The sequence below is a fragment of the Drosophila pseudoobscura genome, chromosome X, assembly GCF_009870125.1.
Source record: "Drosophila pseudoobscura strain MV-25-SWS-2005 chromosome X, UCI_Dpse_MV25, whole genome shotgun sequence".
Classification (NCBI taxonomy): domain Eukaryota; kingdom Metazoa; phylum Arthropoda; class Insecta; order Diptera; family Drosophilidae; genus Drosophila; species Drosophila pseudoobscura.
Window position 1 is genome coordinate 67834984 of NC_046683.1, and position 16274 is coordinate 67851257.

General features: G+C 44.1%; 2 protein-coding genes across 15 annotated transcripts; both read left to right on the forward strand.

The window, feature by feature from the left end:
- Positions 1 to 3774: 3774 nt before the first annotated feature.
- On the forward strand, positions 3775 to 6486 carry PGRP-LA (Peptidoglycan recognition protein LA). Of its 4 annotated transcripts, none has more exons than XM_015187017.2 (5): positions 3785 to 4208; positions 5401 to 5598; positions 5658 to 5893; positions 5995 to 6201; positions 6260 to 6486. In XM_015187017.2, exons 1-5 carry the CDS (start codon positions 3884 to 3886, stop codon positions 6395 to 6397), a joined length of 1104 nt encoding a protein of 367 aa, XP_015042503.1. In that variant the 5' UTR covers positions 3785 to 3883; the 3' UTR covers positions 6398 to 6486. The 4 variants fall into 4 exon arrangements, with proteins under 4 accessions (XP_015042502.1, XP_015042503.1, XP_015042501.1 ...); XM_015187015.2 differs by having other exon boundaries at positions 3788 to 4208; positions 6254 to 6486; XM_002134676.3 differs by lacking the exon at positions 3785 to 4208 and adding an exon at positions 4945 to 5321 and having other exon boundaries at positions 6254 to 6486.
- Positions 6487 to 8671: 2185 nt separating this feature from the next.
- On the forward strand, positions 8672 to 16180 carry PGRP-LC (Peptidoglycan recognition protein LC). Of its 11 annotated transcripts, none has more exons than XM_002134675.3 (5): positions 9034 to 9230; positions 10462 to 11660; positions 12911 to 13081; positions 13553 to 13704; positions 13785 to 14260. In XM_002134675.3, the coding sequence occupies exons 2-5, from the start codon at positions 10814 to 10816 to the stop codon at positions 14163 to 14165; spliced, it is 1551 nt and encodes a 516-aa protein (XP_002134711.2). In that variant the 5' UTR covers positions 9034 to 9230; positions 10462 to 10813; the 3' UTR covers positions 14166 to 14260. The 11 variants fall into 11 exon arrangements, with proteins under 11 accessions (XP_015042500.1, XP_002134711.2, XP_015042492.1 ...); XM_015187006.2 differs by lacking the exons at positions 13553 to 13704; positions 13785 to 14260 and adding exons at positions 14491 to 14642; positions 14696 to 15081 and having other exon boundaries at positions 9035 to 9230; XM_015187010.2 differs by lacking the exons at positions 13553 to 13704; positions 13785 to 14260 and adding exons at positions 14491 to 14638; positions 14696 to 14842 and having other exon boundaries at positions 9035 to 9230.
- Positions 16181 to 16274: the final 94 nt, after the last annotated feature.

Below are 16274 nucleotides of genomic sequence, written 5' to 3' on the forward strand. Positions count from 1 at the left end.
AGCAGCAGCAGAATCATTGGGAAAGGCAATGGCAATTTGCATATACAATGCAAAAGTTTCGATTTTATTGTATGGGGGATTGTACGAGCGCGGAGGGAAGCGTATGGGAAAGGCATGCCCGTGTGTGTCTGTGTATGTGTGCGTGCGCCCCGTCGGTTGAGATGTGTGATTCTGTTTGTTTTCCGTTCTAACGGAGATCGAAACGCTCTCTTTTCCCCGATTCCCTCACGCAGCCTGGTTACGATTACCGCTGCCGGCCAAAAAGTCCAAATATATTTTCGAAACATTCATTTTTTGTAATGCCAGTTAATTGGCAAGCCTTCACTTTTTTTGGCAGTACAGCACACTTTAAACAGGGAATATTTCTCGCTTTCCTGGGCTAATCACCCGAACGAACAGCTTTTCCATAAGCCAATTGTTTCCTTAATTTGTTTTGGCCGAAGGCGAAGTGTATCCTACTTCGAGCACAGACAAATCGTTGGCCATTTAAAGCGCACTTCCTGCTACTTATACATGCCGCCGCCCTGTCTATCTATAAGATATGCGGAGTGGGCCCTAGGAAAGTACTCTAAGCTCCTCCAGCTACAAACTGCAGCGGAGTGCGCTGTGCATGGCCATAAATAATTTGCATATTGTCTGATCCAATTGTATTACAGACGAGTCGACGATTGGGGCCAAAGCCAATTCAATTGGATTGTTGTGTTCCCCGTCCTCCTAAAACGCAAAGTGTGGGCTATGTATTGTATTCCACACAGTGGCACCAAAAAAAAAGAACGAGTCGCTGACCAGAACATGTCTGAGCTTGCAGCATCACAGCACATGTCACGTCCACCTAATTAGTGTGTGCAGAGGAAAATGTAATTATGTCTGGGACCAAAAAAAAAACAACAGAATAAACAGTTGAGCACACGCCCAGGGGACAGATCTTTAGAATAGAGGGAGGAGTACGAGGACTTGGCAGCAGCAAAATGTAAAGGATATACATATGATAAGAAATGTAATCCTTCAAGCATTTAAAACTGCATTTTGATTCTCGTGTTGTATGCTGCACAGTGTGGTATACATGTAACATATAATCGAGGCGGGAGCTTGGTCTTGGGGCAGGCACCACCGCTAGACAACCACCGACGTATTAGCAAACCCCCAGCCGTTTTTTTCCAGAGCTTTGTTTTAGCCTCACGCTGCTGCCTCCTGCTGCTGCTGCTGGCCAGGAAACACAACGAACTGCCAAATGGCTTGCGCAAAGCGGAAGAAAAACTAAAACAAATGTCAGTCGTAGTTGACGCGTTGCCACCAGGCAGGGGCAGAGAAGAATTAGGGTGGCAGGAGGACAAGGAGGACCGGGTGGAGTAGCCGTGGCCATTCCCCTTTGCCAGTAACCCGCTGTACCGGCTGCCAGCGAAATGCAAATGTCATTTGCAGTTGACACTTGACTCAGCACTTCGCACTGTCCTAAGGCACTTTGGGGTTTTCACCTGCGTCATCTTCCCGGTATATCCCTCAACCTCCCTGTCCACCAATGCACCGCCAGCTGTTGGCACAATGGCGGTACACAAAGCGAGAGAGAGAGAGAGAGACAGACAAATAAAAGAAAGTAAAATAAAACAAAAAGAGGGTAGGTCGTCGACTAATGCCAACTGAACATGAATAAAGTCGTAGCCCTTTGGGAATCTGCGCTACCGCTGGCAGTGCCAGTGCCATGTCGTCGTCACCGTTGTCGTCCTAGCCCATCGTTATTCTCGTGGTCGTCATTAGGAGGGCAGACGTCAAAGTATGCGCTTTGTTTTTTCTGCGTGCAAGGCAGGCAGGCAGGCATCACCAGCAGCGTGTTAATGGCCGGGCACCCGAGCCACATGCATCCTCCCCTGCTGCTCCTGCTGCTGCTGTTTGCCACAACCTCTGAGTTGACAGAGGTGGCCGTCGGTCCACGTGGACGCCATGGCAAAGTCAAGTGTTTCACAGTGTTGCCGTCGTCTGGCCTGTGGCGAAAGAGAAGCCTCCTGCCGCACAGCAGGCGGCAACTGGCTGGCATGTTGTGGGTGCGACATCCATGGCGAAGAGTGAGTGTTGATACACTTAATGTGAGGGAGCGTTCGCTCCACCCAAATTTTTTCCGCCCACCATTCACTCTCGTTTTCTTTCCCACTGGAGGGACCCTACGTTTGCAATTCGATTCAGTTAACTATTGGAAGTAAGTTACGATTACCTATTAGAATTAAGTTACTGACCCTTCATATTTTTCTAGAAATTAAGCGTTGACCTTTTCAGCTTTGGGGGGGGAAGAACAACGAAGGCCCAACTTCATTAATTTCCATATTACACGGCCCAAGGGGTCTCTAAGCCCCACGTAGTCTCTTATCTTTATAAAGTGGGGAAAGTCGTGATCACGGCAGGCGCCACTGGCTTTTCGGGGTTGCGGGCAACATTAACTTGTAAACCGTGTTTTAGTCAAAATATAATACATGTAATGAAAAGTAGTTAAGTCGAGTGGCTGACGAAAATATAAAGCACGTGTGGAACGGGACCCGCGCAAACGCGAAAGTTACACGAGTTGTACGAGCAAAGATCGTGCACCGACGCCGCGTCAACGGAGGAGAAGGGAGAGGACAGTAATATGCGTGGGAGTTCAGGGCTAAGCGAGTCTCTCGTCGTGTGTACGGGCTGCTAAGCGGTGCGATAGGCAGGGAAGTAAAAGAATAAAGGAGAAAAGAATATAATCAACATATAACCCAGTCACTAAAGGTCGGTATCCATTCACTGGAGAAACTGGATGTCAGGGGTCTCGCCTTCTCTCTCTATCCTGACACCGCTTCCCCGGGCCCCCCCTTTCGCCCAATCTACGTGGTGATCCGTATTCGTTACAGATGCCCGTCGGTACCCTCGCATGATTCCCTCCAGTAGTTCGTAGTCCAACAGGATCCCGAGGCCGCTATCCGGCGATTGCCTAAGCGCTCTCGGTGATACCGGTCGGTACTCCCCGCATAGACGCATACACCATTGAAGGTCCTATACTCGGAGTCCCGGAAAATTACAAATATGTGTTGCTGTAGTTTCGACCCAAGAGTAGACTGAGATGTGTAACCCTCCTGGCTGGGTGGGGATGGGGATGGAAAATTAACGAAACAAAAAGTGAAATAGAATGCAACAAAATAATTCAAATTTATACAAACAAAAATGAGCTTAATTAAACTTTTAACTGCATTTTAAAATAACGAAATTCAATCATTTTCCTTTTTAAATTAAATACAAATTTCAATAATACAGTGGGACGTAGGCGTGACTTAATTAAAGGCGCCATACTAGCGGCTGTTTGCGGAACTAAGAAAAGCTTGTGCGCTTTGGAAATTCAACGCCAGAGGTCGCAATAGAAAATCCGCCGAAGCCACTAGTGGTTGTTGTTTTTTTTTAATAATTCAATTATTCAAGCATTCAGTTCAAACAGAACTATTTTTAACAGAAAATTACTTAGTTAATATGTAAATGACTAGATATTCCCCAGATAAGTACATCTAACTTGCGGGTACAGCACATGACTAGCACTCAGACTACATTCAAATCAGAATCGAGTCATTACAGAGTCTGACGATTAAACTATCTGCGGCTCGTAAAAAATTTTCCCAAACATTCAACTGATTTCCGTGCATTAAAAAAAAAAGCTGAAGAGTTTCCGAACGAGTGAGAGAGAGAGTGAGAGCAATGCAGAGCCCAAAGATAGAGAGAAACATATAGAGAGGATTCAGATATTTGTATTTCCCCAACGGCGGGCAATGCAATATCCAGCAGTCGTCGTTAGGCTGGCACCGCAAGCGGCACAAAGCGCAGCTCCCTCCCTCGATATACACATATATAGATATAGTTCTCGAACTGAATACTTCTTCCGATCATGTTCGAGCAGAACAGCAGCAGCAGTTCGACGATGGCGGCTGAGTCTGCGCTCTGTTCTGTGTCCAGGCAGCGGGAGCGGTCCAGGCCGAGTCCCGCCCAAAGGCTGCACAATCTTACATCGGCCTCGGCCACATCATCCACCTCAACAGCCATTCCATTGCCACAGAACGTCTTCACAAATCCTTCGATACAACCATCCAGTGTGGTCAATCTTTCGCACTCTACAGATGTGGTCATTGGACCGATGACCCAATATCAAGGACCGGTATCTATATACTACATGGATGCCAGCATGGAGGCGCATGCCATGCAAGCGGCAGCTGGTAAGTTTTCGCTACTTTCCTGCCACGTAGAATATCGGAAATATCTGACAGATCGAAGTTCAAGCTGAGTTTTTTAATTATCTGCCTGTCAGAAAAATTTAAATGCAAATTGTTTTAGCTGTTAAACGAGAGGTAGGGTATTCCTGGAACTGTAGTGCAAAGAGAGAGAGAGCACTTAGCGAGCTACCCTATCCCCTAAGTACCGCCCTGTTTTTGTTGTTTGTATATCAATCTTGGGGCATTACCAATGCACGGCACAGCGCATTGCGCATACGTCACGCTGTCTTGCTGCAGCGGACAACAATGAAGGCGAGAGAGAAACAAACAAGAGTGCAAAGCGTAGAGTGTGTAAAATGTGATATGGCAAACCAAACAAAAAGCAAACCAAGCAAGAAAGAAATGCAAGACGTCAAGATTACGACTAAGAGATACCCCTGCTAATCCGTGTCAACTAATCTCAAACTAATTCTGGCTTAAATTAAAATATTGCCAAGATGCCACAGAATTTTCTGACCCTACATAGTAAATGTATACTCTCTCGGATATTCATCGGTAGCTATCTAGCGGAAATACTTGCCTTTCGCGAATCAAATATACCCCGTGGGACTCTGGAAATGTCGGGCCTGCCGACACCATTGGCATCATAATGACGCAGCCCCTACCTACCTCTGATATTCCCTCCGCACCATACTAAACATGTCAACCGGAGGCGTCCGAGGGTGATGGAACGAACGGCTGCCGACCATCGACAACTGCGCGGCGGCAGTTCAGTTGTTTCTGTGACGGGTTCAGGTGCGGTGCCATTGGCGCTGGAGTTCCGGTCTTCTCTCTATTTATCGGTCGCCATTGTCGTGCCACCGGTCTGCTCTGTGCCACTCTCTCGTGCCTCAGTTATTATGATGATTTGGATGATTCAGCGCTGGGCAATTACTCATAATAATTAACTCTTATAATTACCTGTCTTATGTGGGCAAACGAATTTTGATAAGCAATAGGCTACTGTTTTTCCGCGCACACACGCAATGAAACTGTTGCTCAAAGTACACTCGGAGCGCACGGCGCGCAGGAGACGCACACCAGAACCAAGCCTGGGACACTCTAGAGATTCCTCAAGTATGGGGTCCCAACTGTGGAGATCTCCGCCGCAATCAAAAAGTAAACCATTTTTTGGGTGTTTTTATTTTCTGGACAGGAATCAACAGCAGCAGTAATCGAAGTCGTGATAATTCCCCATCGAAGCGTCTCAACCGGAACACCATCCTACTGATCACACTCATCCTTCTCGTCCTAGCCACAGCACTGATTGTGCTCTATGTGGAACTGAATCGACCACGATCGGAGGCCGCCAACAAGGCGATCTACTTTGGGAACACCTATGACCACGATACGTGTAAGTCGGGACCGGCTAATGCGTACCATCCGCCATAGCCAAATTCATCAATTGTACAGTTCCGAATCTAGGAAATGGTCATCTCGTCATCGATCGGATACAGTGGGGCGCCTCGAGCAATGTCCGGCCATTGACAGTTCCCCTCCGACGACCCATTCCCTATGTCCTGATCACACACATAGGAGTCCAGTCGATACCCTGTTCCAATGTCTACAAATGCTCCATCAAAATGCGTACCATCCAAGACGCCGCAGTGGCGGAGAAGATCCTACCAGATATTCAGTCCAACTTTTATGTACGTAAGACCAAAAGAAAAACGAAATCCCCAATCTAGATATAATTATATGCCCTGCACGTCCATTTCTCCTTTTCCGTTTTACGCATATATTTTGGCAGGTCTCCGACGAGGGAAACATCTATGTGGGCCGTGGATGGGACTGGGCTAACACGTATGCCAACCAGACGCTGGCCATTACCTTTATGGGTGACTACGGACGGTACATGCCATCACCCAAGCAGCTGGAAGGTGTCCAATTTCTGCTTGCCCATGCAGTGGCAAATCACCAGCTGGAAGCAGACTACAAACTGGTGGCCCAGAATCAGGTAAAGCAAAGCAAGAGGACCAAAGCCATTTGACCTGTTCTGTTGATTCCAGACGAAGACGGCCAAGAGTCCCGGCGTCAATGTGTTTCGGGAGATCCGAAAATGGCCCCATTTTTATGGCTGTGGCTTGGACGATGCACCCGCTTGTGGGAGCGAGCTGGGCATGACGCGTGCCTCCTGGGATGCCAAGCAGTAGACCTACCTTTCCATAGACTTCATACCACTTAAAAGAGTATCCAAATACAAATTACATTTAATATACATATATACTAAACAAGAAAACGACACGAGCTTTCTTTTTTCTTCTGGCTAATCGGTTATGTCTGACTTGGGTTTTGGTTTAAACAAAAAAAAACCAAACCGGTTGAGAGAGAGACATACATACATATGTACGTTTATTTATAGAGCAGTTCCTCTCACTCTGTCTCTCTATCTCTCTGTATGCGATTCACCCTCTCTCTTAATTTTTGTTTTAACTTTTGCTCAAAAGCTGGAAATTCCCAAGCCGCAAACACCGAACCGAACCTATCAGTAAATGTATATAGTAGACCAGCTTTTAACACTCTCATGAGCACTGTAGTATACTATATGATCGTGCCTATATACTCTATCTACTCTACTATACACATATCTGTATCATACGTATGATTGTGTATGCAAGTACAACCATCATTATCGGTAGCTTCATGTTCACTTGTGTATGGGGGATAGTGTTTTGACTGTTGCTGTCGTCGTCGCCTGTTATTTATCTGGTTTTCAACTTAATTAAAATACTGTACAACAAAAAAATGCACGAAAAACAAATGATGTACTTATAAATTGAGGTCGCTACATAGGGCCCTTTCATAGGATAGATTTTGCTACATTACTGGAGTAATTCTCGTGATTGGAACATTACCTATTGCTACAATTACTGGAAACAAAACTGCTAGAACGTTTTCCATTGGTACACTCCTAATTCTATAATATTCTTCTATACTTCTTCCTGCATGGTGGGTGTGTCTAATCGACGAACTTCACTGCAACCACTCATCGGATTCATTCATCAAATAGCAACGCCCTTAAAGAAATAAATCATACTCGAATATACCCCCGCGTACCAAATTTGGCCTCAAGAGTGATGCCATGGGGCTGAGAAAACAATGACGAAAGTGCGGCATGTGTAGAAACCACACGCAAAAAAGGGGACCACTATAATTAATAATAATTAAAGAAAGAAAATGATAAAATGGTGTAAAGGCATATACAAATGGTATTACGATTGGTATTAGGTTTATTTATAGGTATTCAACTTGAAAATTCATCGGAAATGATTTGTACACAAACAATAAAATAGGCTACCAATAAAGGAGTTGGTAGCTTGTAGAAGATCGATAGATAACATCAGCATTTCTATAGGTCTTTAACGATATCAGCGGGGTATTTTCTTGGTATATGTTTAAACAGCGCTTTGCTATTATTCAAGAAAATTGTTTTATTCCTGGTATATTTTTTAGTATTTTTAGTATTGATTGTCAGTATTTCTGGAATTTTTTTTTAGTTTACCTGATAGTAGTATTTGAGTATTTTCGTAGTACCTTAACGGCGTTTTTATGAGCTTTTCAGAGGAAATAGAAAAGAAACTGCGATTATTCAAGAAAATAGTTTTACCATTTTTGGTTATTTATGGCTATTTTGTTGTATAATTTATCCATAAAAAGTTTTCCCCGACCTTCTCTTCATCAGACTATCAGACGATGTGACCGATCATCATAGAATGCGTGCGAGAAAAAAGCGGCCAAGCAATAATTACATTCAATATTTTTGCCACAGAGTAAGTACAACGGCTATTTTGCGAATGTGAAGAAAAGACAACAAACAAAATAACCCAAAAACACATTGCGGTGGTGCACAAAAGAAAAACAATTCTCGGAAATGGTAGCGCAATTTGAAATGTTAAAATTTTGGCCGCACGTGTACCACCATGAATGCCGTGAACCAGCCGCCGGGGAGAGAGCAAGAGATTTGTGTTGTTTATTGGATGAACAAATAACACAAAAAAAAAACAAAAGTTAAATATACATATATGCGTTTTGCGGTATATACAGTACCGTATCTGTGTATACGTCTAAACAAAAACAAACAGTCATCGTCGGGTGGGCGCTGGAGAACTAACTAACCGCCAAGTGCTGTCGAGAGAGCTCCAGCTTCCAGCTTCAGTTTCAGCTCCAGGTACCAGCTACCAGCGATGGGGCGTATCTAGAGAAATATCATTATAAATTTGACGAATATCTGGAACCAGACAGACAGAAATACAAAAAAAAAACCGAAAGAACTGGTTACGCAGTGACGCATGGGGAAATCGAATAATTAAACCAAGATATAACGATCTCCCAGAATGCAGCCGTATCACATGCATACGATCTCGGAATTCTTGGGTCCCATTACCATTTAAGAAAGAGAGGAAAAAGCGGCAACAACCTGCTACAACGCACGCTTAATAAAACTGGTAAGACTTGTAGAACAGCATAAATATATACCTACATACCTACCATCTATAAATTTTAGTTAGGCATAATTAGGACAAGGTTTTCCAAAGTCAGAAGTTGGTGAAAAAAATTCATAAAATATTCAAAATATATTTTAGTATATCGTAAAGCTTTAAAGCGCGTTCTCGAAGTTGCAGCACAAAATCAGGCCCAAATCAAAAAATTATAAACAGCGATTCCCAAGCAGACCTGTGGCTCTCTATCTCTCTCTCTCCCTCCCCTCTTTTGCTCTCTCTCTCTCTCTCTCTCTCTCTGTCTCTCTTTTTCCCTATGTGCTTCGGGGGGTCTCTGACTCTCCAGCCTGACGATCCGCCGTGTGATCGGATCGCCCGCTCAGTCGATCAGAGTCATTCGAACGCGCCGCTGCTCGACAATTTCATCTTTGGCGCGCAATAAAATTACAATAAAACGAGTCGCTGATTATTTTACAACATCTATATAGTGGTACAAATATTTACATGTACATATGTGCTGCATTCGATTCGCGTCGGCCTTTTGGAAGTGCGTAAAAATGTTTTCTATTTTTTTTTTGATAATTTTGTGAGCATTTTTTTTAAGTTGAGAAGATTTTGTTTTAATTTTTGGTGCTACCAAAAAGTTAACAACAATCACATTAATTATATATGTATTATGTATGTATATGTGTGTAAAAAGTGTAAATCAGAGTAATCACAATAAAAATGATCAAAAAAAAAATAACGATGAAAGAATTCCAAAATGGAAATGGAAAAATGTTCAAGGAAAAAAACCACAAATGAAAACACGTTCAAGCTAAAATCAATTAATTTGCACATACGAGTGTAGGCAATATTTAATGATAATTTTCGAAAAAACGTAAAAAAAAAAAAGAGAGACAGACAGTCAGAGAGACAGCCTCCACTTTAAACAGAACCTCGGAGCCCAACAAAGAGACAGAAACGCAGACACAGATACATACAGATACAGGGGATGTAGGGATGTATTGGTGACAATGGCCGCTTAGATTTGAGTGTATTGGTGCGCTCACAAATAATTTTTGCTCCTCATTTGTAGCGGTTGTTCGTGTGTTATCTCAAAAGCCCGCTCTGTGCCAACTCTATGGCCAGGCACACCCCCTCTCGTGGGTTTTTTTTATCAAAGTTCCGCGAATTCATTCTCCAAGTTTGTGCAATGAAAGAGTTTCGATTGTCTTGGAAAGGTGTTAAATATTTTTTTCAACCGTTATAGACAACTATGTACACACAACAAGTCCGAATGGATCTGTACTATAGCCAGTGGTTGGCTGCAGCGTAGCTTCTCTCGGAATCCACTAAAGTAAATATATTACGTCAATGATTATAGATAATTTGCAAAAGCCTCTCGGTCTAGTCGTTGTCGTCTCCAGTGTGAAAACGTCAAGCGTCAATTTATGGGGCTGATTGGGTAACTTTATGAATCAAAATTTAAAGAGGGGCATACAATAAAAAACTGCATAATTTTTAGGTTTGAGCAGTGCTGGGTTATAATACGAAATATAATTGTATATTCGGAAAAATAATAATGCAGACGGGCCCCTAAGACAGCAAGCCGTCATTATCAAATATGGCATATAAATGATCTATTAATAAAAATATAGTATACGGCTAAATCACAAGGAAAAGTGTCTCTCTGATAACAATAAAACGATTAAAATCTTTGCAATTGTTGAAATATAAAATCTAACCTTTTTTCTTTTCTTATGTTCTTATCTTCTTTATTTTAAATTTGTCCAAAGATTGGATTAAATTATTGTATAAAGTCTGGTAAACTCAAGTAAAAAAGTGCACAAAGATAAACATCAAAGACATAATCAAACAAAGAGAAAATTTCAAACAGAATTTCAACTGAGTAGAGATCAAATGTTACTGTTTGCAGATGCTCATAATGTGATGTGATATTTGCCAAAAGCCTTGAGCCTCCAACAGTGTCAGAAAATCCGATACCACAAAAAGAACAAGTTCTGAATGTGCAAAAATGTTCTCCCAAATCTGAGGGAGGAGGGATGCTAAATAGCTAAACCAACAGCAGCAGAACACGAAACCGAGAGAGACAGAGAGATATCCCCAGAGTCAAGTTCTGATTACGCGATGCATGTGAATTATAAAAGGAATATGAACGGGCAGCCGTTGAGTGCCGATATGAGCAATCGGATCATTAATCTGACGACTGGCAAGAACTGCAGCACTTCATCCACAGATTCTGGTGTCATACTCATCGATAATGTGCCTAACTTCAAGGCTGAGGGACCAATGACCAAAGATACGAGTAGCAGCAGCGATGAGGAGCCCCAGTCAAGACCCAAGGCGGAAGCGAATACGAAGTCACAGGATCCCAAGCTCATTAGCATCGAGCATACAATAAATATCAGTCAGAGTAAAGGGGCTAAGACCTCGCCCACTCTCTCCATTCGGAGTACGACTATCTCGATTGTGTCCATCGATGAGAATGCCCTCGATTCCAGCTGCATTGATAGCGACTCCGATGTCGAGGGCAGCCACGATGACTGCACGGTCCAGAAGCTAGGCCAGCAGATCAGTTACCCGCCCAACTGCAGCTCCCAGCTTCGTGACCTTAACCAGGGCCTGACCCTAATCAGTCGTCAGGTGACACCGGGCCAGACCGAAGTGCCGCCACCCACAGCCTCCGAGGCTGGGGCCATGGCCAAGCAGCTGCTCAACGGGACCCTGGCCTTGGCCACCCCCACCCAAACCGGGCCCAATTCGCCGCAGGGCATCGGCAGCATAGCGCTGACCAACTCCACAGACGTGACCTTCGGGGACAAGCACTTCTATGAGGGTCCCGTCACGATACAACAGTTTCTCATCGACAATCGGGACAAGTGGAAACCCGGCGATTGCGCCGATGGCGGTTTGGGCGCTGGCCAAGATAATCCCGCCTTCAATGGTCGCCCCCAGGCGAATGGCACTCCAGCGGGTGAGTGCCTACTATATCTATCTATGATTTCCTGTTGCCTAAGTAGCACATTCCTGACTTGTGTTCACCTTCGACTCTGCTCTATTCTGTTCTGTTTGCTTTATTGGGGCAGCAATTTGTTTACTCAGAGGTTTAACGATTGTGCTGCGAATCGTAGATTAGCAGATGGCCCCACACAATTTGAGATACATCGAACAAATATACAATAAATAGTATTTTCTATATGTTGGGAGTGGAAAAACCCAGCGACACTGCAGCTGGGGAAACTTAAAAATCATTCAAAGAAAGGGAGATACATATATCTACTTTCATTCGCAAAGAAAAAGATAAATCTCTTAGTTTCTTTTTGTCGACTGTTAGGAGATCGATTAAAACCATAAAAATCAATCACAAAAATATAATTTAACTGCGAAATTCAAGGTCTGCTAGGCAGTTTTTTCCACAAGAAGACAGACCCCAGATGCAATTGTTTACTTGATTGGTTTTCACAATTACCATAATTAAATGAGCCAGCCAGAAATCCAATTCCAGTGCAGCAGTGGCAGGGGACTCCGTAAACAGAGGGGGACGTAGTCTCCATTTTGTTAGTAGCTTTTATTAACACAGAGAGAGAGACCGTACCTAGAAAGGTTCTTCCCCATTTCTGGCGTAGTAAATGGCACGTGTACAAAGGGGGTTTTTATTTTTGCCTAAATAAATAGCAAAAGAGGGAAAAATGTGGCACGCACTTGTCTGTAGGTGTGTATTTCGAAAAAAGTACCGCTAGTGCATGCCAAAATCTGATCGGAATCAGATTCGAAATTGCTTCAGTTGTTCATTGGGAACGATCAGACGATGTTGGACAGTGCGCTCGAATGTTGCCAGAAGTGTCGCGGTGTGATAGCAACGATCCCTAGTCGGATCAAATGTGATAATGGTCTATGCAGCCGTGTCTTGCATAGCCAGTGCACGGGCCTGACCAAAGAGCAGCTTAAGCTGCTAGAGACAATCCCCAATTTAAGTTGGAAATGTGATGGGTGTCTGGGGAGCAACCAAAACCAGAGTTCCTTGCAGTTGAGCAAATGGTTGGAGCAGAGTCTCAGGCAGCACGAGAAGAGATTGGAGGTGTTAGAGCAGCGTAAGAGTGCTTTCACTCTAGAAGAACACAACAGCAAACTATAAGTTCCCATCATTAATCATCATTGACCATCATTGATCATCATTGATCATCATTGACCATAATTTTTTTCGTTGGCTGTTCCCTTTTGTAGGTTCCAAGCTTGATGATCCTGGTCAGCAGGCGCCTATGCTCTGTCCGTATCTGCCAAATACCATAAGTCGCAAGGCCATCAGCATAACGGTGGCATTTGTATTGTTAACAACACTATTGGGCATCATATTGGCCACCACAACGAACCTCTTTGGCAAGACGTTGAACAAAAGTAAGCTCGGTGATGTTCTCGACGATTCCAGACTAAATATTCCAATCAATTCAACAATAGGTACAGTTTTTTTGTCCTCAATTAAGTGTCTTTTTGTGTGTGAGCCGAAAGTGCTTTTTACTCGATTGGTTTAATCTTAACCTTAACCCGTTCCCAACAACATCTATTCCTTTCTTGCATGTCTCTAACCCTCAGAAACAAAAGCAAATTCAACATACAATTCACACTACATACACATACAACCGGTGGAATATACTCGTACACTTACATTTATACATACATACATCCTGCTACTACTAAAACGCGCGTAACTGTACTGTACGAACAGTGTTGTGAAGTGAACAAAGTACAAACTCGGTATAAAGGAGTAACTGAGAGCGTAACCTTAGTTTAATTGAATGGAATATAGAGAGAGTGAATCAAGCGTTATGCGATCGTACATTGCTAACCCACGAAACTTTCCATATGCAGCTGACTTTGATGTCATCGACAATGGCACCCTAGTCATGCTCAAAGTTGCCGAATGGGGTGGTAAGCCCCCCAAGACCACTCTAGATCCCTTGGACCTGCCAGTTCATCGTGTAATCATCTCACACACAGCCGCCGAAGGCTGTGAATCGAGGGTAAGTCTAGTCCTGTCCAATCGCTGGGTATTCCATCAATGTTTGTAACGTTTTAACGTTTGTTATCCTCCCATCGCAAGGAGATCTGCTCGAATCGCACGCAGGTCGTTCAGTCCTTTCACGTAGACAGCTGGGGCTGGGATCATATCGGCTATAACTTTCTTGTGGGCGGCGATGGACGCGTCTACGAGGGACGCGGCTGGGATCGAGTGGGTGCCCACACCAAGGGCTATAATAAAGGCAGCATAGGTATCTCCTTCATTGGTACCTTTACGGCTATAAGGCCAGCAGAGAGGCAGCTCAAGGCCTGCCAGCTCCTGATTTCCGAGGGATTGCGTCTCAAGATGCTGGCCCCCGATTTTCGGCTATACGGACATCGACAACTAAGTGCCACCGAGAGTCCCGGCGAGGAGCTGTACAAAATCATCCAAAAATGGCCACATTGGTCTCACGACATCTAGTTTAGATCTAAGTTTAGTTAAGTTTTGTTTAATGGAATGGCTTATATATAATGTATGTTCAAATAGAGTCTATCTACACACTCACACAAGGAAAAGCCCATTTGCATTTTCATTTTCAACACAAAAGAAATTACCTCATCCATTCGTTTCCTGTTGGAACCTGTTCCGTCACGGGTTCTCGTTTTGTCCAAAAAAACAACAAAAAATGTGTTCAAAAGTGTTGCCTAAAGTTGAGTTGAATGGAATATATGACATGTATGTACTCTACTCTTCTTATCACTTCCCCTACTACTCCCCAAACGGCTTATGATGATCTTTGTTCTAGTCGAAGGTGATATTGTGTTGGATGGAGATTTAGAGATGATCCAACTCAAGGACTGGGGCGGCAAGCCAACTAGAGGTGAGCCTGATCTTCTTGATCTACCCGTTTCCCGTGTGATCATCTCCCACACCGCCTCCGAGGGCTGTGAATCGTTGGTGAGTGGACTTACACCTTTATAAGAAGTTTTCTGGATATCACCGCCTTTCAGGAAGTCTGCTCGTATCGGGCACGAGTGGCTCAAAGCTTTCACATGGATGGCTACAATTGGGATCAGGTGGGCTACAACTTTATGATTGGCGGCGATGGTCGCGTCTACGAGGGACGCGGCTGGGATATTAAAGGCGCCCACGCATTACGACACAACATGGACAGCATTGGCATCTCTTTTCTGGGTAGCTTTGACAAGATCAAGCCGACAAAGGCCCAGCTCCGTGCCTGTCAACTGCTGATCGCAGAGGGAGTGCGCCTCAAGAAGCTGAAGCCGGACTATAAGCTCTACGGACATCGCCAGCTTGTGGCCACCAAGAGTCCCGGCGATGAACTCTACAAAATCATACAGACGTGGCCACACTGGCAGAAATAACAAAATGCGTTGTAAATAAATGTTATTTTTGCACTTAATAAAAGAAAATCCAATAAACATGCAAACAAAAAATAAATGTTATTTTTGCACTTAATAAAAGAAAATCCAATAAACATGCAAACAAAAAATCGCTTATGTACTCCATAATTCCACACTAGCTCCTAACGGTAGTCCTGACCAACACTAGTTCGTAACGTTCATCTCTAACCAACACTAGTTCCTAGCGATAGTCCGTAACCAACACTAGTTCCTAACGTTAACCAACACTTTCATTACTTTTCGAGCATAAGGAATAAGATATCCCCACACAACCTGCCGGTTTCCAGAACTAATCACTATTCAAATTCCTAAATGCGTTCTCTAATTTACATATATCCGCGATATTCATTCCTTCAGATCAAGACAACATTGGCGGCGGCCTGATCCTGCGTTTTGTTCACCGTCAAGCCTGGCTGGCCCAGCCGCCGCAGAAGACCCTGGCCGATCTCATGCTTCCCGTCTCCCTGGTCATCGTGCTGCCCACCAATTCCGACAACTGCAGCACACAGGCCCAGTGTGTGCTGCGTGTACGCCTGCGTCAGACGTTTGACATTGAGTCCCTTCAGGAGGACGACATTGCCTTCAACTTTGTGATTGGCGGCGATGGCAATGTGTATGTGGGTCGTGGCTGGAACCAGGTGGGGGCCCACATGAGTGGCTACAATGTACGGAGTTTGAGCTTCGCGTACATCGGCTCGTTCCAAAACCAGAAGCCGTCGGCCAAGCAGCTTAGCGTCACCCATCTGTTGCTCGAACGTGGCGTCAGTCTGGGCAAGATTTCCCCCAATTACCGCCTTACGGGTGCGAGCAAACTGGAGCCCAGCATCACCGAATACAAGGCCGATCAACTTTACCAGAGCTTTAGCAATTGGACGCACTGGTCGTGATTAGGTTAGGCCATTTACTAGCACTAGTACGAGTACATATGTATTGTATATTTGATATTGTAATATAATTTCATCCTTCTCCTTCTTTAATGTGTGGCATATACAATTTAGCTAGACTTACGATTCGCTCGAAATCTGAAGAAAATGTGATATTATATGAAAACCAAAAGCAAAAAGCGATTAATTAGACTTGTTTTTCTGTCAAAGGGGATGACCCACATAGGGGTCACAACTGCTTGAGCTGCTCTGCCTTATAATGAGAATATAAGAATATCTGA

What these genes read in the sequence shown, in the direction of transcription:
- PGRP-LA (XM_015187015.2), top strand. Translation starts at nt 3,884, where the DNA reads ATGTTCGAGCAGAACAGCAGCAGCAGTTCGACGATGGCGGCTGAGTCT. An exon ending in TGCCATGCAAGCGGCAGCTG is followed by an intron (nt 4,209 to 5,400) that starts GTAAGTTTTCGC and finishes TTTTCTGGACAG; the next exon opens with GAATCAACAGCAGCAGTAAT. An exon ending in AACTGGTGGCCCAGAATCAG is followed by an intron (nt 6,202 to 6,253) that starts GTAAAGCAAAGC and finishes TGTTGATTCCAG; the next exon opens with ACGAAGACGGCCAAGAGTCC.
- PGRP-LC (XM_015187014.2), top strand. Translation starts at nt 10,814, where the DNA reads ATGCATGTGAATTATAAAAGGAATATGAACGGGCAGCCGTTGAGTGCC. An exon ending in GGCGAATGGCACTCCAGCGG is followed by an intron (nt 11,661 to 12,910) that starts GTGAGTGCCTAC and finishes TCCCTTTTGTAG; the next exon opens with GTTCCAAGCTTGATGATCCT. An exon ending in TCCAATCAATTCAACAATAG is followed by an intron (nt 13,142 to 15,466) that starts GTACAGTTTTTT and finishes TCATTCCTTCAG; the next exon opens with ATCAAGACAACATTGGCGGC.